At 38.0% G+C, this 15552-nt stretch overlaps 1 protein-coding gene across 3 annotated transcripts in view; it reads right to left on the bottom strand.

Moving 5' to 3' along the window:
* Positions 1 to 1053: 1053 nt before the first annotated feature.
* sacs (sacsin molecular chaperone) overlaps positions 1054 to 15552 on the bottom strand; it is a 37423-nt gene continuing 22924 nt past the window's right edge. For 2 of the 3 annotated variants that reach the window (XM_031897263.1, XM_004912064.4), the window contains exons 9-10: positions 15025 to 15051; positions 1054 to 13176 (exon numbers count right to left, since the gene is read on the bottom strand). In XM_031897263.1, the coding sequence (XP_031753123.1) occupies positions 1628 to 13176; positions 15025 to 15051 (11576 nt within the window). In that variant the 3' untranslated portion in view covers positions 1054 to 1627. The remainder of the gene's footprint in view (positions 13177 to 15024; positions 15052 to 15552) is intronic. The other variant, XM_031897264.1, reaches the window with a different exon arrangement.

The following is a 15552-nucleotide window of genomic DNA, read 5'->3' as shown; positions in this document are numbered from 1 at the left end:
CAGTTTCAGTGCATTTCTTAAAATCATTAACAGTAACGAATCCTCATTACATGGTTAAAAAAAACATGGTTTAACAAAGCAGACTTTTGCAATGGCAATTAACAATACACACCGTATAAAAAGCTCTAGCAAGGCTAATAGTAACAATTATGTGCTGTGATGACGCTGAGTTAGAAAACAGTATTATTGTCATTTGTTTTGCATGAATATTAACCAGATCCAGCTGATTCCAGAGTATTATGTGTACGTAAAACAACTGCAATTTATTTGATTTCCTGGCAAAATGCTTGGCGCTTAGGCCCCGTGACAGAAGACTGAGTATTTTTTGGAACTGAATTAGGTGAAAGGGATTGTCTACTGTGCTGCTCAGCTTTTGGTTAAATAAAGTGCATTTGTAATCGTCTGCACAAGAACAAACATCCATTTTTATATACATCTAATATTTTACAGACCTTTTATTTACATTATACATTTAGCTTCAAGGCTAAGGAAAGTGTTTACAAGAAGATGGCTTACTTAGCAAATTTCAAACTGGTGGAGAAAAAGAAAGAGTTACAGCACCCAAAGCACTTTGATCGGTGTTCCTTGTTTATTACCCAATCATCTCTGCCCATGGTGCGGTGTCTTAATGTAGAACATGAGCTGCTGATATACCCATAGTCTGGATAATTGTTCTTAAGTAGAAGTGGACACTATAGCCCAGGGGTCCCCAACCTTTCAGTCAAATGTAAAAAGACTTGGGGAGCAACACAAGCACCATAAAAGTTCATGGAGGTGCCAAATAAGGGCTGTGATTGGCTATTAGGCAGCCTCTGTGCACACTATCAGCTTACAGGGGGCTTTATTTGGTAGGAAAACTTGTTTTTATTCAACCAAAACTGCCCCCAAGTCAGGAATTCAAAAATAACTACCTGGTTTGGGGGCAACACCCAAGGGGTTGGTGAGCAACATGTTGCCCCCGAGCCACTGGTTGGGGATCACTGCTATAGCCATAAGAGGCATATACAGTATCTAGTAGAATTAAGTCTAAAACAACTGGACTTTTCTGAGTCCGGTCGTTTTAGACTTAATTCTACTAGATACTGTATATCCTGACCTGGATGAATGAGAATCTTCATAGACACATAAGGGGCATAAATAAGTGCACATTTGACATTTTTGAGTGTTTTGAAAATAAAGAGATACTCAGAAATTCTAATTTGGATGAATCTGCCTCCTGGAATATTTTCAAAGGTAAAGCAAATATTTGGTTTAGAAATTCTGGATATGATGTAAAAGACCTCGATAATGATAAGGATTTTGCATTATTTACTAAGCCAATGTGCTAAACTATTCAGCAGACTCTCCCACTATAAAAATAATGTTTGGTGAAAGAACATAAGACTATGATAGAAATGTTGTGTTTATGGTCGGTTGCTGTGCTATACCTTTTCCTTGATACACAACAAATTAGTGATGCAAAAAAATATTATTTTAGGGTTTGGCAGAATACCAATCCTTCAGTTAGAGAATTAGCCATTTACTGATTTAGATTCTACAGGAGCTTTGCTGCCCCTATACAAACACCACTCACCCCTTGCATCCTGCAAATGACTCATTTTGCCTAAAAATTAAATCTTTTACCTAATTACTTATTTTGTATAAAATTTTCAAGTTTTATTATGATACAAGCTGTGCATTCCATAACCCGCATTGCAACCTCTGATGTAAATCTGTCATTTGGAATCTGTGGAAAAGGAAGCAGATCAGGATAGCGAGTTTTTAAACTATCCACTCCATAAGCTTCTAATGTCTGAACGTCATTAGCCAAACCCTCAAGTTGCTGACTGTATTCCTCTATTTTCTGAGCAAGTGCAGTAGGCTTTACATCTTTGTCTGACTTTCCTCTGACAGAAAAGTCTGCTGCAATCAAGGCTAACTTGGTCGACAGATAGCACTTAAAGCACACCCACTCGTTGGCATTTTTGTGCATATCATTTCTTGCAGCAGAGAAATTAGCCCTGGCTTGCCTTAGCCACCTCCGAGCCTCTACTGGGTTACCAACAGATTTGAATGTGGGTGGCACAAAGAAACGCTTGGAGTCGTATGTGCTTGTGGTAGACGAAAACTTTTCCTTGTATTGTTGTCGCTCTGACTTATGGCTCGTAGCCTCTTGATTCCAAGATGTGTAAAACCTTTGAAATGAAGATTTTTCTGATTGAAATCTTGTTGATGTGGTTGTGAATGTTCTTCGTGGACCTCTATCTGTAGTTTGATCCACAAAGGCCTGTTTTTCTAGTCTGTTAATTTCATTTTGCAAGTGTTTAAAAACTTCATTTGCAATGTCAAGGTTTTCTGCATTTTTATCGGGGTGCCATTTAAGGTAAAGCCGTCTGATAATTTTCTTTCTTTCAGTTTCAGGAAGTTTCCACGCCTGTTCCACAACCGAAGTAACCTCCCTTAGTATTTCAGGCAAAGAACTTAATTTCACCTTTTTGGGTGACTGATGCTTGGAAGATGATGATGATGTTTTATTACTTTCTTTAGCAGTTGGTACAGTCCTAGGACCAGGAGGTGGAAATTCTGTTGGGCTTGTTGGGGTTGAAGGGGCACTGTCTTTGTTATGAACACTCTCTTCTGGTCTAGAAAACTTGTACAAATCAAGTGAACTTACAATCTTATATTCACTGTATCCAATGTCAATCTGGTAAAACTTTCCCAAGGAGCCTGAGGTATCAAGTTCTCTTTCTACCTCTTGAACAATTATTGCATATGTATATGTTGGCTGATAAGACCCAAATGAATCCCCTCCTTCAGCATCAACTAAATAGCCAACGTACTCCCCTGGATAGAAAACATTCATTGGATCCATAAGTAAAGTATAATGGATTTCTGCGGGGATGGGAGTACCAGGCATTGGAAGTTCAAGCTTTGATTGTTCAGTTGAAGAGTCATACTTTACCCCCAGGCTGTCAAGCTTCTCGTTGATTCTGTATATGTCATTGCACCCTAGCATGGCAATTAAATATGATGTGTCAGAAATGAGATTGTCTGTTGCAGACTTTAAGGTCATTGCCAGTGCTAACAAAAAATTTATATCTTTGCTGTCTGAATGCTGTATATAAAGCAATATGACTGCATGTCCATATCTTTTCAGAAATGCCAAGGTTTCACTTCTGCTATGGGGGATTGGATTAAATCCTTTTACTCTCAAAGTTGTTTGCAATTTTTCAAAACAGGACACCTTTAATCCTTCTCGTAATGCTTTACAAAGTTTTATTGCTTTTTCCTCGTTTGCCAAAAACGCATTGTCATTTTCATGCTTCATGATTCTTATAAGGCCTGTAATAAATTGTTCAGAAGATAACAACAATTGCAACCTCCCTTGCAGAGAACAAAGAGTTCCGAACTGACATGATTTGGGTGTTTCTTCATCAAGTTGTTCTTCAAGGATGCTACTAAGAAGACGAGGTCTTAACTTCTGTGGAAGAAGCATTATGATTCTTGTATGGAAGCCATGGTCTTTCCCCATGTAACACTGACTGAGATCCACAAGCATCTGAACACCAATGTTTCCTTGAATTCTACTTTTGTAATGTGGTGCATCATCAAACACGAGAATGCTTGATTTTACTAGCCTTCCATCTTGGCTTGGCAAATAAAGAGCAAGATCACGGACATTGTCAAAGTCACTGCGCACCTTGGCTGAATCATTTTGAAGGCTTTTAAGTAAGCCAGAAACAACCCTTTTGACTGTTCGCATTTCATTCGGATCAAGTTGTTTCCCTTCAGAGATTTTGAATATTCGACTTAGTACTTCAACATACTGTTTTGTTGACACAACATCCTCAGTGCCTAAATTCTTAAACAACTGATGATAAGTTCCAAGCTCTAAAGGCAGTTTATATAAGTAAGGTTTGAAATCTCCCTCATATTCAAGATTAATTACAACCTCTTCAGGCTTCAGAAGTTTCCATCCATCTTCAACCATTACAAAGGAAATCCCTCTTAGCTGAAACTTGAATTCCCTTTTCTCAGAGCTAAGAAAGTCATAAATACTCCTTAGAACCTTCGACCTTGTCTTGATCATTTCATCATCCACCGCTGTTATGTTGCATATGTTTCTGCAATTGTTTATAACTTTGTCAAGTGACGGATCCATATTGACATTCAGCATTGTTAACACTTGTTCCAGTTGTTCCTGTGGGCCAAGGCAACTTCCTTCTTGTTCTTTTATAGTTAAAGCTGTTGCTTTTTCGGGAAGAATAGGACAAGATGTCCAAAGCAATTGCATAACATCTGTCTGCTTAAACTTTGGATTGACTTGTGCTCCACTGAACCGTATTAAAGGAAGCGTACCATTTATTTCTTGATACTGAGGATGAAATCGTACAAGTTCTGCAGGTGCCCTTTCGGGACATAAAAAGTGAATTAAAGACAATTCCTTTAGAAAGTTCCCTGACAGCAAATCTGTCCTTTCCTGGAAGACATGATAAAGAATTACATCTACAGTGTTTTGAAGCACTTCTTTGGTCCAGCTTTCTGTGTTAGCTCTCATACCAATTTCTTTAGCAAACTGCAATAATTGCTGCTGGGAAATAACGTACTTTAGTCCTATCTTCCGAAGAAAATTGATCCACGATGTGAGGAAAGCAGCTTGGTTTTTCGGTTTTGTAATTTGTTCCAGTCTTTTAAAGAAATCCTGAGGTATAAATAATTTTTCAGACAACATTACTTCAAAAACCTTTACAGACCTATCGTAGAAATGCTTTGCAGGCTTAAGACGATTGCTAGCATCGTGAATGAAGGCAAGTTCTTCCAGTTGTGCAAACAGTTGCTCTTTCAAAACAGATGTCTCGTCAATGTTACATAATCGATTTTTAAGGTAAATCAAGTGCTCCAACTTAGCATTGTAAGACAAATTTTCAAATTTTGGCAGGAGATGCATTGTGTAAATGTCTAAATCATCCACCGGAACACATCCAAGAACACTGTACAATTCCTTTAGATGTACTTTTTCCTCGAGAAAAGCATATGTAGAAGAATATGACCATTTATCTACTTCAACTGATGGCATACTTTTTGTGAGTACATAACAAGTGCTGTATTTGGAAAGGGTTATGAATCTGCCACTTACAGATTTGTAGCAAGGAAGTAGCTTCAAAATGCTAACAGATTCATCAGACATCAAATAATTTAAATTGCAATTAAAATACATTAACAGGGCATCAAAATCAGTCTCTGCTAGTTTTTCTGTTCTAAATGACGACGTCTGGATCATATGTTGGATAGCTTTGAGTATGCTAAGCGGATAATCTATATTGGCACAGTGCCCTGAGAGTAAAGGAAGTAAGATACTGTCTTTTGAACACATTTTATTCAGTCCAAGCTGAATGCACCCTGTTTTCATCAAGGTATGGAACACTTTATCACTCTGTGCATTTGGGAAAATTGCAATATGCATTAAACTGAGTGGCAGCAGCACTTCACATTCGAGAACAATGAGATTACTGGATGATGCAGTGAACTTCAATCCTGGAAGTAAAGCCCAATCCTTTAGTGTCTCAACAACTGTGTCAAATACTGTACTCACATCTGTTTGTTCGTCCTTGTTGTTAACTGATTCACTGATAAAATGCCAGGCATTTTTTAGCCAGGATTCACTTGCAAAATTTTCTTTCCACTGAACAAAGACTTTTGTTTTATATTCTCTTGGCAGCACAGATGACAGCAAATCAGCAAAGCTGTCAATGTCAAACACCTTGGCTACTTTAGATGACAGCAAGATATTATTGTATCGTAAATACAGAGTGTTCATGAACAAATCTTTGCGGGATGGAATTAATTCATGGTATGTTGTTAGAAATTTGGCATTTTTGGAATCAAACATCTGCAGAACATTGTCGAGTGTAATTAAAAGGGGCAGACCCTCAATCTGGATATCACTTTCTTCTGCATCTTTCAAGCAATAGTCTACTAGAAGCTTTAGACTATGAAACAATTTCAGATTTGTTTGCTGAAGACGACACGGTAACTTTCCAATATGGCAGCATGTGTCAGCAGAGGAAAAAGTCATCAAAAACTTACGGACATCAGCAGGTGTTGCATAGGTAACAGGGATGCCGGCATCAACAAGGCAGTGATAAAGGTTTGCTGTTTCATCACAGTAGTAAACTAAGTTGAATCCAATCTCCAAAAGCAGGTGTTTAAGTCTGTACACATTTTCAGCTACCGTCTTGCGGGTGGTTATGTTGTATTCTACAGTTTTCATGTGGTGCAATTCATCTTGCAGCAAATTGTCAAAAAATGCTCTGTTAGCTTTTGCTGCAGTCATGGTGACCCAAGTAATGATGACAGCACTCTGCATGTCTGATCCATCAATATTTGGAGCTCGTACGACTGGTAAAAGACGTTTAGAGTCTGCATGAATGCAAGAGTACACTGACTTAACAAGGCAATACCAATCAGGTTGCAAATCTAATCTATTTACGGGGAAAAATGACAAAAATCTCTTCAAAATGTCCTTTACAACATGTATCGGTGTACTGTGCAAAACAGAAATTGTTGGGTCTGTGCCAGGGAAATATCTTTTCTTCAACTGAATCAAGAGCTCAACATAAGCTGGAGCTATTAATGCAGTCATCAAGCTATTGTTCCAGTCACTTCTTACACCAACTCCATCATCATCCCGCCAAAGATTACGTCTTGCAGAATCTAATGCAAAATGTCCATTGACATGAAAGGGAAGTCCAGTTTCAAGGGACAGTGGAAGGAAACAGAAGGCTCGGTATGGCTTTTTATAATTGTGAGTAATGCATGCTGCAACTCCACCACGAGGGAACAGAGTAATGTCTTTATTCTTGTGTGCAGATATAACACTCTTTAACACTCTTTCCATATTGGAGAAGCCAGAGCGGTTGCAGATTAACCATGTGGTAAGATTGCCTTCAGAATCTTCAATGTCCATTGTATATGTAATCTGTTGCACTGGTATATCTTTCAGTTGTTTTTTCTTAGTTACACTTTCAATTACAGATGCATGAAATTGCTTCCTCTTTAACCTGTCGCCATCAGTGATTTTCCCTTTTACTGAATACAACACTTTCAGAGCTCCAGTGCTTTTCTCTATTTCGCAAATAGAGATTTTTTCCATGTGATTCAAAAACATGAGAAGCTCTGCTCCATCTGTACGTAACTTGTCAAGGAGGTTTTGAATCATTCTGTCTGAGGATGGGACGGGAGAAATCTCTGAGTTTTTTGCCATCTCTGCATCCCGAAGAGGAAACCGAAACATGGTAGCATTTGACAGGCTGAAATGCTTACCAAGATAGAGATTTAATACATCTGAAAACTGTGTTCTAAAATCAGCATCTAAATCTCTGAACATGCGACCAGGGCTCAGAGATGTTGCTCCAGGGGCATACCTTGCATGAGGATCAAAGATACAGATAATGTCATTGGATGAGATGAAAGAAGGACAGTCAGTAATGTGATACACAGAATTGAAGCCAATGCCATATTGTCCTGTTTTACATGGATTCCCCACTTTTGTGCCTCTTCCAAGGTTTTGTATTCCTTTTACATCATCATCAGTGAATGGCTGGTTGTTATACACGCATAATGCTGGTCCTTGCAGAGGTGCCCACTTTTCGTCAAATATTCTATCCGTTGGGTGCTGTCTGGAATCAAAAACAAAGCATATTTCTGTTGCTTTTGCATCATCTGCATTTTGAAGAAGCTCCTTTAGCATCTCTCTCTCCGACGGGTAAGCATTCAGAATGCTTTTTATTCTACTTGTAAGTTTTTCTTTCTGTCCAAATTCTGTCCCAAGTGCATTAAAGCAGATGTTAGAAGCATACCTTTCTAATGCTTTATGCCTTTTTGGTATGGACCCAAGTTTTACAGCAACCTCTCTTGGAATATCAGAATGGCAATATTTTACAGAAGTATCTTTCACCCGTATCCAAGGACAATCATTATAGCACAAGGATTTTGCAGGAAGAAGAATGAGATTTGAATCTGGAAGTAGTATATCGCCATAATTTTTTTCACAAAATTCTTGATTCTTCTCACGAATAAGTCCCCATATTCCTTCATTAATTATTCTTCTACAAAGCTGAAAATAGTTTTCTGTAATTTTCCCTCCATTGCTTTTATTTTTAATATTTTCAAGAACTGATGCAAAGTCTTCCATGGCATAAGTATGTTTAACACCTACACTATCAAATAGTTCCCTAAAATTGTTTTTGTATTTGTTGGGCAACTGATAAAGATAAGGTGCTGCATCAAAATTCAGCTGAAAGGAAACTTTCTCTAGACCCACATATATATTTTCAATAAGGATAAAGTCTAAGGTTTTTAACTTTGCAACAATCGAAGTCTTAGCTGCGTCACTCTGCAACACTGATTCGTTGAGAAACTTATAGCAGGAATTTGTTATGTTTTCTTGATACAGAGTGATTCCATCTGAATATTTAGCAACTTCATTTAGTTGAGCAATCACCAGTTCAGATGATGGTTTCTTCAACAAACCCAGGAACTCCTTCACAGCCAACGATATGGGCCCACAACCTTTAAAAGAAGGGGAATTTTCATTTAGGATGGGATTCAAAAGGCAGACTGTATCTTGGTGTTCAACTGTGTAGAGATCAGTAGCTGCAAACATTTCTTCAACCTTGAAGTCACTTCCTTTCCAGTTTAAAGAGAATCCAACTGGCTTTGTTAAAAATGGCAAAAACTTAGAAGTCTGGCATTTTGTACAAAATTCTTTGGCTTTTGGGTCTCGAAATCTAAGTTTTTCATCAATTAAACTTAGAATAATATTGCTTCGTGCACAAGCAGCAGTATGATCACTGGTATTGACTTCGGCAATTGATTCAATACGTTCAATTAAGTCTTCCCACAAGATGTCATCTTTAACCATGCCCAGCTGAACGAGTTTAACTAGCACAACTGGATTAAGATAATTCTGAGTGGTTCCAAATGGAAATCTCCCATCACTCTCACAGTATAATTTTGCAACTCTGCCTTCTGGGTGTATAAGTTTTGAAGGTACAACTAAATGGTGACAATCACTAGAGCATGGAATACATGGTGTAACTTTCAGAATTTCCCCATACACCTGTATCCTTTCATTTAATACAAAAAGCATTAAAGGATCCCTTAACTCAGGCTTGATTTCCTCAATATGTGGAAAAAATACTTCTGAAAAAAACTGTCTTTCAGAGAATGTGTTATCAAGTAGCACATCTGTACACCCTGCCTCTTCAAAACCAAGTTTTACCCAAGAGGGTAGTTCTACAGCACAAAGATTTTTCTGACCAGTTTGTTTTAAGTACTTCAAAAATATCTGGAAAGCTGCTGGTCCAATATCTTGTCTTTTAAGTAAATAGTCATCTAAAAATCTTACGTGTTTCATGGAAACCCAAGAGGATCCATCAGAAAACACTTTCATGCGGTCTTTGCCTTTCCCTTTAGCAATGTCTTCATATATACCTTGGCAAATTACAGAGAAGTCATCATGCACAAAGTCAGGATCAGGCCATACAGAGTAGTAGTTGTAGTTAAGTAGCTCACCACTAACTGACATATCACGTAAAACGCACAGTGCCTCTAGGTAAGACCGAACAATGACATGCCTCATAAATATTGTATTCCACCTTCCCTTGGTATCTGTTTTCCATATCTCTTTTCTGTTTGAAGTTACAGCAAAGCATCCATTAATGTGAAGTGGCAACCCAGTCTTTATTCGAAGAGGTAAATAGCAGAAGATCTCTCCAACATTACTGGAAAAAGGTTTTACAGTCCACTTGCCATCCTTATTTTCTGACAGCATCACTGCAACACCACCGCAAGGCACAAGTCCAAGTCTCTTGCCACTGTCACTCAGTGCAAATCTTAAGGCTTCTCCAATATCCATGCAAGAACATATGAGCCATGATGAGGAATCCATTGTCTTTTGTGGTAGTTCCTCTGTCATTCGTTTTGTTTGTCCAGATTTGGCCATTTCAAAAATAGCAGCAGGCTCATCTTCTGGACCTCTAAATAAAGGGGAATGGAGATCAACTATTCGCCTAAATACATGATGAAACTCTTCAACAACAATCTGTAAGATACATGAAGATTTTGGCATATCTGAAGGATATTTTTTAGAAGTGCTGCAAGCCTGCATTACTTTTGCAGCTTCCTTCAAAATTCTGGTGGGTTTCGTTAAAGCTTTTGAAGAGCATTCAGATTTTTTAATTGTCACTATGTGTTGTGCAAAAGTTGGGTCTGATTCTTCTGGTTTTAAATATTTCAGGACCATCGAGTTTACATTCTGAGTAAACAGGATGAGCCTGTAGCCACACAAGCTAAATTCATCCACAAGTGTGTAGATATCTGCTGTATTGTAGCAAGAGTTGCTTATTTCACTCACTTTTGCCTCTTGCTGGGTTCGAAAGGAAAGTCTGAAAAGTGTCCCTTTATAACAATAAGGTGCTTCAACAGAAAGTGGCAGATGGCAGTTAAAAACACCCAAAAATGGCTTAAACTGATTTGGGAATTTACGTAGCCTCTTTTGTTGTTTACTCCAATTAATTTTAATGCCAGGGTTAGATTTGTCTCTAATATGTTTGCTGATGTGGTTTATATTAGGATCAAACATAATCATAAATTCCCTGCTCATTATTATCGGAATATCAGTTATATGGTACACAGAGTTGAATCCTAGACCAAATTTTCCAACTTTGTCTACTTCCATTCTTTTTAAGGATTCCCCAAGTCTTGTTATGTTTAAAAAATCTCTGTCTGTAAATTCAGAATTGTTGAATGACCATAAAGCAGGACCATGGCATGCCGACATGCCTGGATCTAGAAGATTTTCCCTTATATCCATGTTCCTTCGCATATCAATCATGAAATTACATTCAGTGGCTGAAGCATCATCAGCATTTTGAAGAAGTTCCTTAAAAATATCTGATACTGAAGGATATTCTTCTAGAATGTTCTTGATTCTTACTGTAAGAGGTTCTCTTTGCCCTGACTGCTCAAATCCCATATTCTCTGGATTAATCAGCCTGGTGCTTAGGCAAGGCACATTCAACCACTCTGCGGTTTTCATTGGTATATCTTCATGTATCAGAATAATGGGCTCCACAGAATCTTCGAGCAAATCATTAAGGTCATCGACTTTAATATCACAATAACAACATTCTTGAATAGGCTTCATTATAAGCTTAGAAGGATCTTTGTTATAATGGACAGGTAATGGCATGTCTAAATTTGTGGAAACTTGATGACTATACAGCCACCTTACAATGTTGAGCATAATATTGATATTCTGTTTGTCTTCCTCTTTATCTGTGTTTTTCTTACTCTTACTTTGTTCATATATTTTTTTAACAACAACAAAGATATGTTCAGGAGTCAGCTGTTCAATTGACCCACAAAATTTGAAAAGCTTGTGGAATTTAACCATTGTGTTTGGGACATTGTGCAGGTATGGCTGAAGGTCAAGGCTATGCACTGATTTTATTATCGCCTGGTCTGGACAACAAAATGTTTTACCTGTCCAGACCCATGGAAATGATAATGCTTTATACAAATCTTTACCTTTATCAAGGCATTCCTGCATAAAACTGTAGATTTCCAGCAATATATGTTGGAACTGGTAATAGTCTTCATCGGTTATAGTTTTTGAATTGTTCCAGTCAACTACAACTTTTAAATGTTTCAAGACAGATTCAATGTTTGGCACCTTAGTAATACCAAGGGTCTTTTCAATATTCTCATGTAAGTTCTCAACCAGTGGAACAGAAGAACCAACTAAAACAGCACAAGAAACATTGCATATTTCTCCAGGAGAATAAAGTTTGAATTGATCTCCCATCCAAACCAAAGAATTGGGATAATTTGGTGGTCGACATTTGACAGGAGGAATCCATTTAATCTTCTTTAACAGAGCTCTTGCTTCTGGCGACTGTAGAAGCTTCTGATCTTTCTTCAAAATGCTTAAAAGTGTTTTAGCCTTTCTTAAAACAATTTCTTCATTTTCAGCTGATACATTAAGCAAATGCTCAATTTTCTTTGCCACCTGTATAATGTCTTTTTCAACCAAGTGGCTTTCATTTTTTAAACCTATCTGTCTTAATGAATGTAGTACATCTGAAGATATAAAGGTATCTGGTGGGAAAAACATTTGATCTTCGGCACAAAAGAGATTCTGTAGCGTTTCTACCTCTGGGTCAAAAAGTTCATTTGCTGCTACGAGCTTGTCTCTCAATACCGGTATAAATTTAAGAGGCAGTAGCCAGCTAATTGTAGCAGAATTTTCATTTTTCAGATAAGTCAGATTTTCAAGAACCCAAACCATAATTTGGGTCCTTTCATCAACAGTATAAAATCCCCTTTCTATGTCTTGCAAAATCATTTTAAGGCAGTCAGTGCTTTTGAGCTGATCAACTTTCATCATCTTTGTCAACCGAATGGTTTCTTCATCGCTGCTATCAATTACTGGAAAAGAAAGTCTTATATTTGGTGGGATTCTTGCATTGTGATGCAGTACTTTGCAGCCTCTTAAGTAAATGAAAATATTTTTTTGTGTGCCAGACTGTTCAATTCTTCGGAAAACTGTCAGTTCCTGGATGATTTTTTTCTCCTTCTCATTAATGTCTGTTGAGCTTGCAATAAATCGTCTTAAAGTATCTTTATAACTATGAGTAAGTGCTGCAATCTGACTGGACAGTTTTTGCAGGGACATCCTGTCCATTATCTGAAGAAGCGCACTAGATGTGGGAGGATGAATATATTTTTTCAGAAGAGGATGTTGTATGAAAGGATCTAAACTCTTGAGCACAATCCCACCAAGACTCTGAATTATTTCAGGTAAATGTTCTGGAAGCTGTGCATCAGATAAATCATCAAAAATAATAGGAGAAGGACTCCTCAAGCGAATAAGTTCCAGTGATGTAACATCATCTTCCAGTTCCTTTGTAGGAATAAGGGGCAAATCTTCCAAGTATGTTAAGTCTTCAGGAAAATGAATGTATAAAATTTTCCAGACCATTTTAAGCCATGATACAGGAGGATGCTTTTTGTCTTTTTCTGGAAACCACTTTACGACCAAGTCCCTTGTAGGCCACACAGTGTTCATAACCTCCTTAAAAAGTCTTACGACACGTTCAGGATTTAAGTGCTGAAGTTGAGTGCATGGCCTTCCTGTAATAAAAGAAAAACAAACAGATGATCAAAGTACATGAGTTTATTTATTAAAACAATATTATTGTTATTTACCTTAAAAGAGATTAAAACCCTGCTTAATAGCTTGCCCCTTCTCCCCTCTGCTGGAGACCCTGTAAGGCTGATGCCAGAAGTGGCGTAGGGCTGATATTTTCGGCAAGTGGAAAAACGCTTGGCGAAAATACAGCCCTACGCCTGCTACTTGTGCCTGCACCCGAATGAATGAGATACGCTCAGGTGCAGGCACATGTAGCCGATATACGCATAAAAATGTGAGACTTTTCATGCATATATCGGCTACATGTGCCTGCACCCGAGCGTATCTCATTTATTCGGGTGCAGGCACAAGTAGCAGGCGTAGGGCTGTATTTTTGCCAAGCGTTTTCCACTTGCCGAAAATATCAACCCTACGCCACACGTCTGGCATCAGCCTAAGCTACATAGTTATCTGTCAGGTTCTTAAAAGCAAAGTAGAGCAGCAGATTTGGCTTTCACCACCTTGTGGCGAGTCCTATTTTCTGTGATCACTTGACATAATAATGCTTACTTTTAGATCCTGGCCACAACACTGCATACTTGGTGTTGGAGATCGCAGAGAAGAGGACCTGAAGAAGCTCAAGATGCCACCCAAGAACCCCACTGTCATGCTCTGTTTTTTACAACCAGCTACAGAATACAGGGAAGTTGAAGAGATAATCTCAAGTTTCAAGCATGCTGCTACGGTGCCTTAGGAACATGACGGTAATGACACATGGTATTTTGGTTTTAAACTACTCCCAGCAGTGTGACAAAATCCATTTTTTCTCTAAGAGAATTGGCACACATAAGAGACATTCTGGCTTGGCCATGTTGATCATGCTAAGCATCACAGAAACCCTCCACGTGATTGACTGTAGCTACTTAATATTCAGCTTGTAACCATTGCCAGCGCCTGTAAACGTAATCACTGCATAAAGGCTTTATTCCTTTGTCTTTGAATAGTCAATGCAACATGATATCCAACATATGGTACAGGCTACATAGGATCCCAACACCAGCATCTGTCATAGGCAGAATATTACCCATTTATTTAAAAGAGAAATGAGCAGGGAAGGGTTGTCTGGCTAGTGCTTTTTCACTTTTAGCACTGCACTGTAATGTATTTGTTGCACACATGAAATTATAAAAACTACCTAATGATTTTTAGTTCAAGAAGCAAACACTATACATTCTACAGAAGAATTAGTAAAACCGTTAGTAAAAACATTTCAGCACTATCCTCCAAACTATAATCCTGATGTTACATTTACTGTTAGCCTCTTAAAGGGAAATTATAAACAACAGGTTTTTTTCTTAAACAGTATAATATGAGGGCAGGGCTTATTTTATGGTTCATTTTAAGAACATTTACTAATCTGAAGTAGAGGCAATGCTTTCTTCTGATATCTAATCACTGGGGCAAAGCTACCTATAACTGCTCTTACTTAAAGAATGCTGTCACTAAGATCAAGAAAATGAAGGGATGGCTGGGACACACAATATGGCACCCTGTGCATTTTTTTTTTAAAGAAACAGAGCACTGGCCTGGGGCAGAATTAAGGGACTAGAATAAATGGGGGTGGCTAACAATGTGCACCTCCTTAGTGATTTTACCTCTCATTCTTCATTTATGTTATTGACAGCATCCCATATAGTTCAAACAGTTAGTTATACACTCAAAATTTAATGGAAAATAAAGCTTGCCCAAACTTTCCCTTTAACAGGACATGCAATATAAACACAGCAAACACATTTAAAGTTTTATGTTTACTGAGCATCCTCCAATACACAAGCATCCATCAAACATACCTGCGCATCCCCAAAGGAGCTGTTGTGCTACAATACAATAGGTGACATGGTTAAGTCAAGAATGAGGTGTCTCTCTCTACCAACAAGTTGTATCCTATAAGCCATCGGCTGCTGTGTACAGCATGGCTAGTTACTCAGCTACTGTATAGATGCTGACGAATGGCTGTGACTTCCAGGGAAGTCCAACCCGTTATCCAGAAAGCTCAAATTACAGGAAGGCCATTTTCCATAGACTCCATTTTAATTGCATAATTTACATTTTTAAATATGATTTCCTTTTTCTCTGTATTAATAAAACAGTACCTTGTACTTGATCCCAACTAAGATATAATTACCCCTTATTGGGGGCAGAACAGCCCTATTGGGTTTATTTCATGGTTAAATGATTCCCTTTTCTCTGTAATAATAAAACAGTACCTGTACTTGATCCCAACTAAGATATAATTACCCCTTATTGGGGGCAAAACAGCCCTATTGGGTTTATTTCATGGTTAAATGATTCCCTTTTCTCTGTAATAATAAAACAAT

This window comes from Xenopus tropicalis, chromosome 2 (assembly GCF_000004195.4).
Source record: "Xenopus tropicalis strain Nigerian chromosome 2, UCB_Xtro_10.0, whole genome shotgun sequence".
In the NCBI taxonomy this organism is placed as follows: Eukaryota; Metazoa; Chordata; class Amphibia; order Anura; family Pipidae; genus Xenopus; species Xenopus tropicalis.
This window is presented reverse-complemented; position numbering and strand designations above follow the sequence as displayed.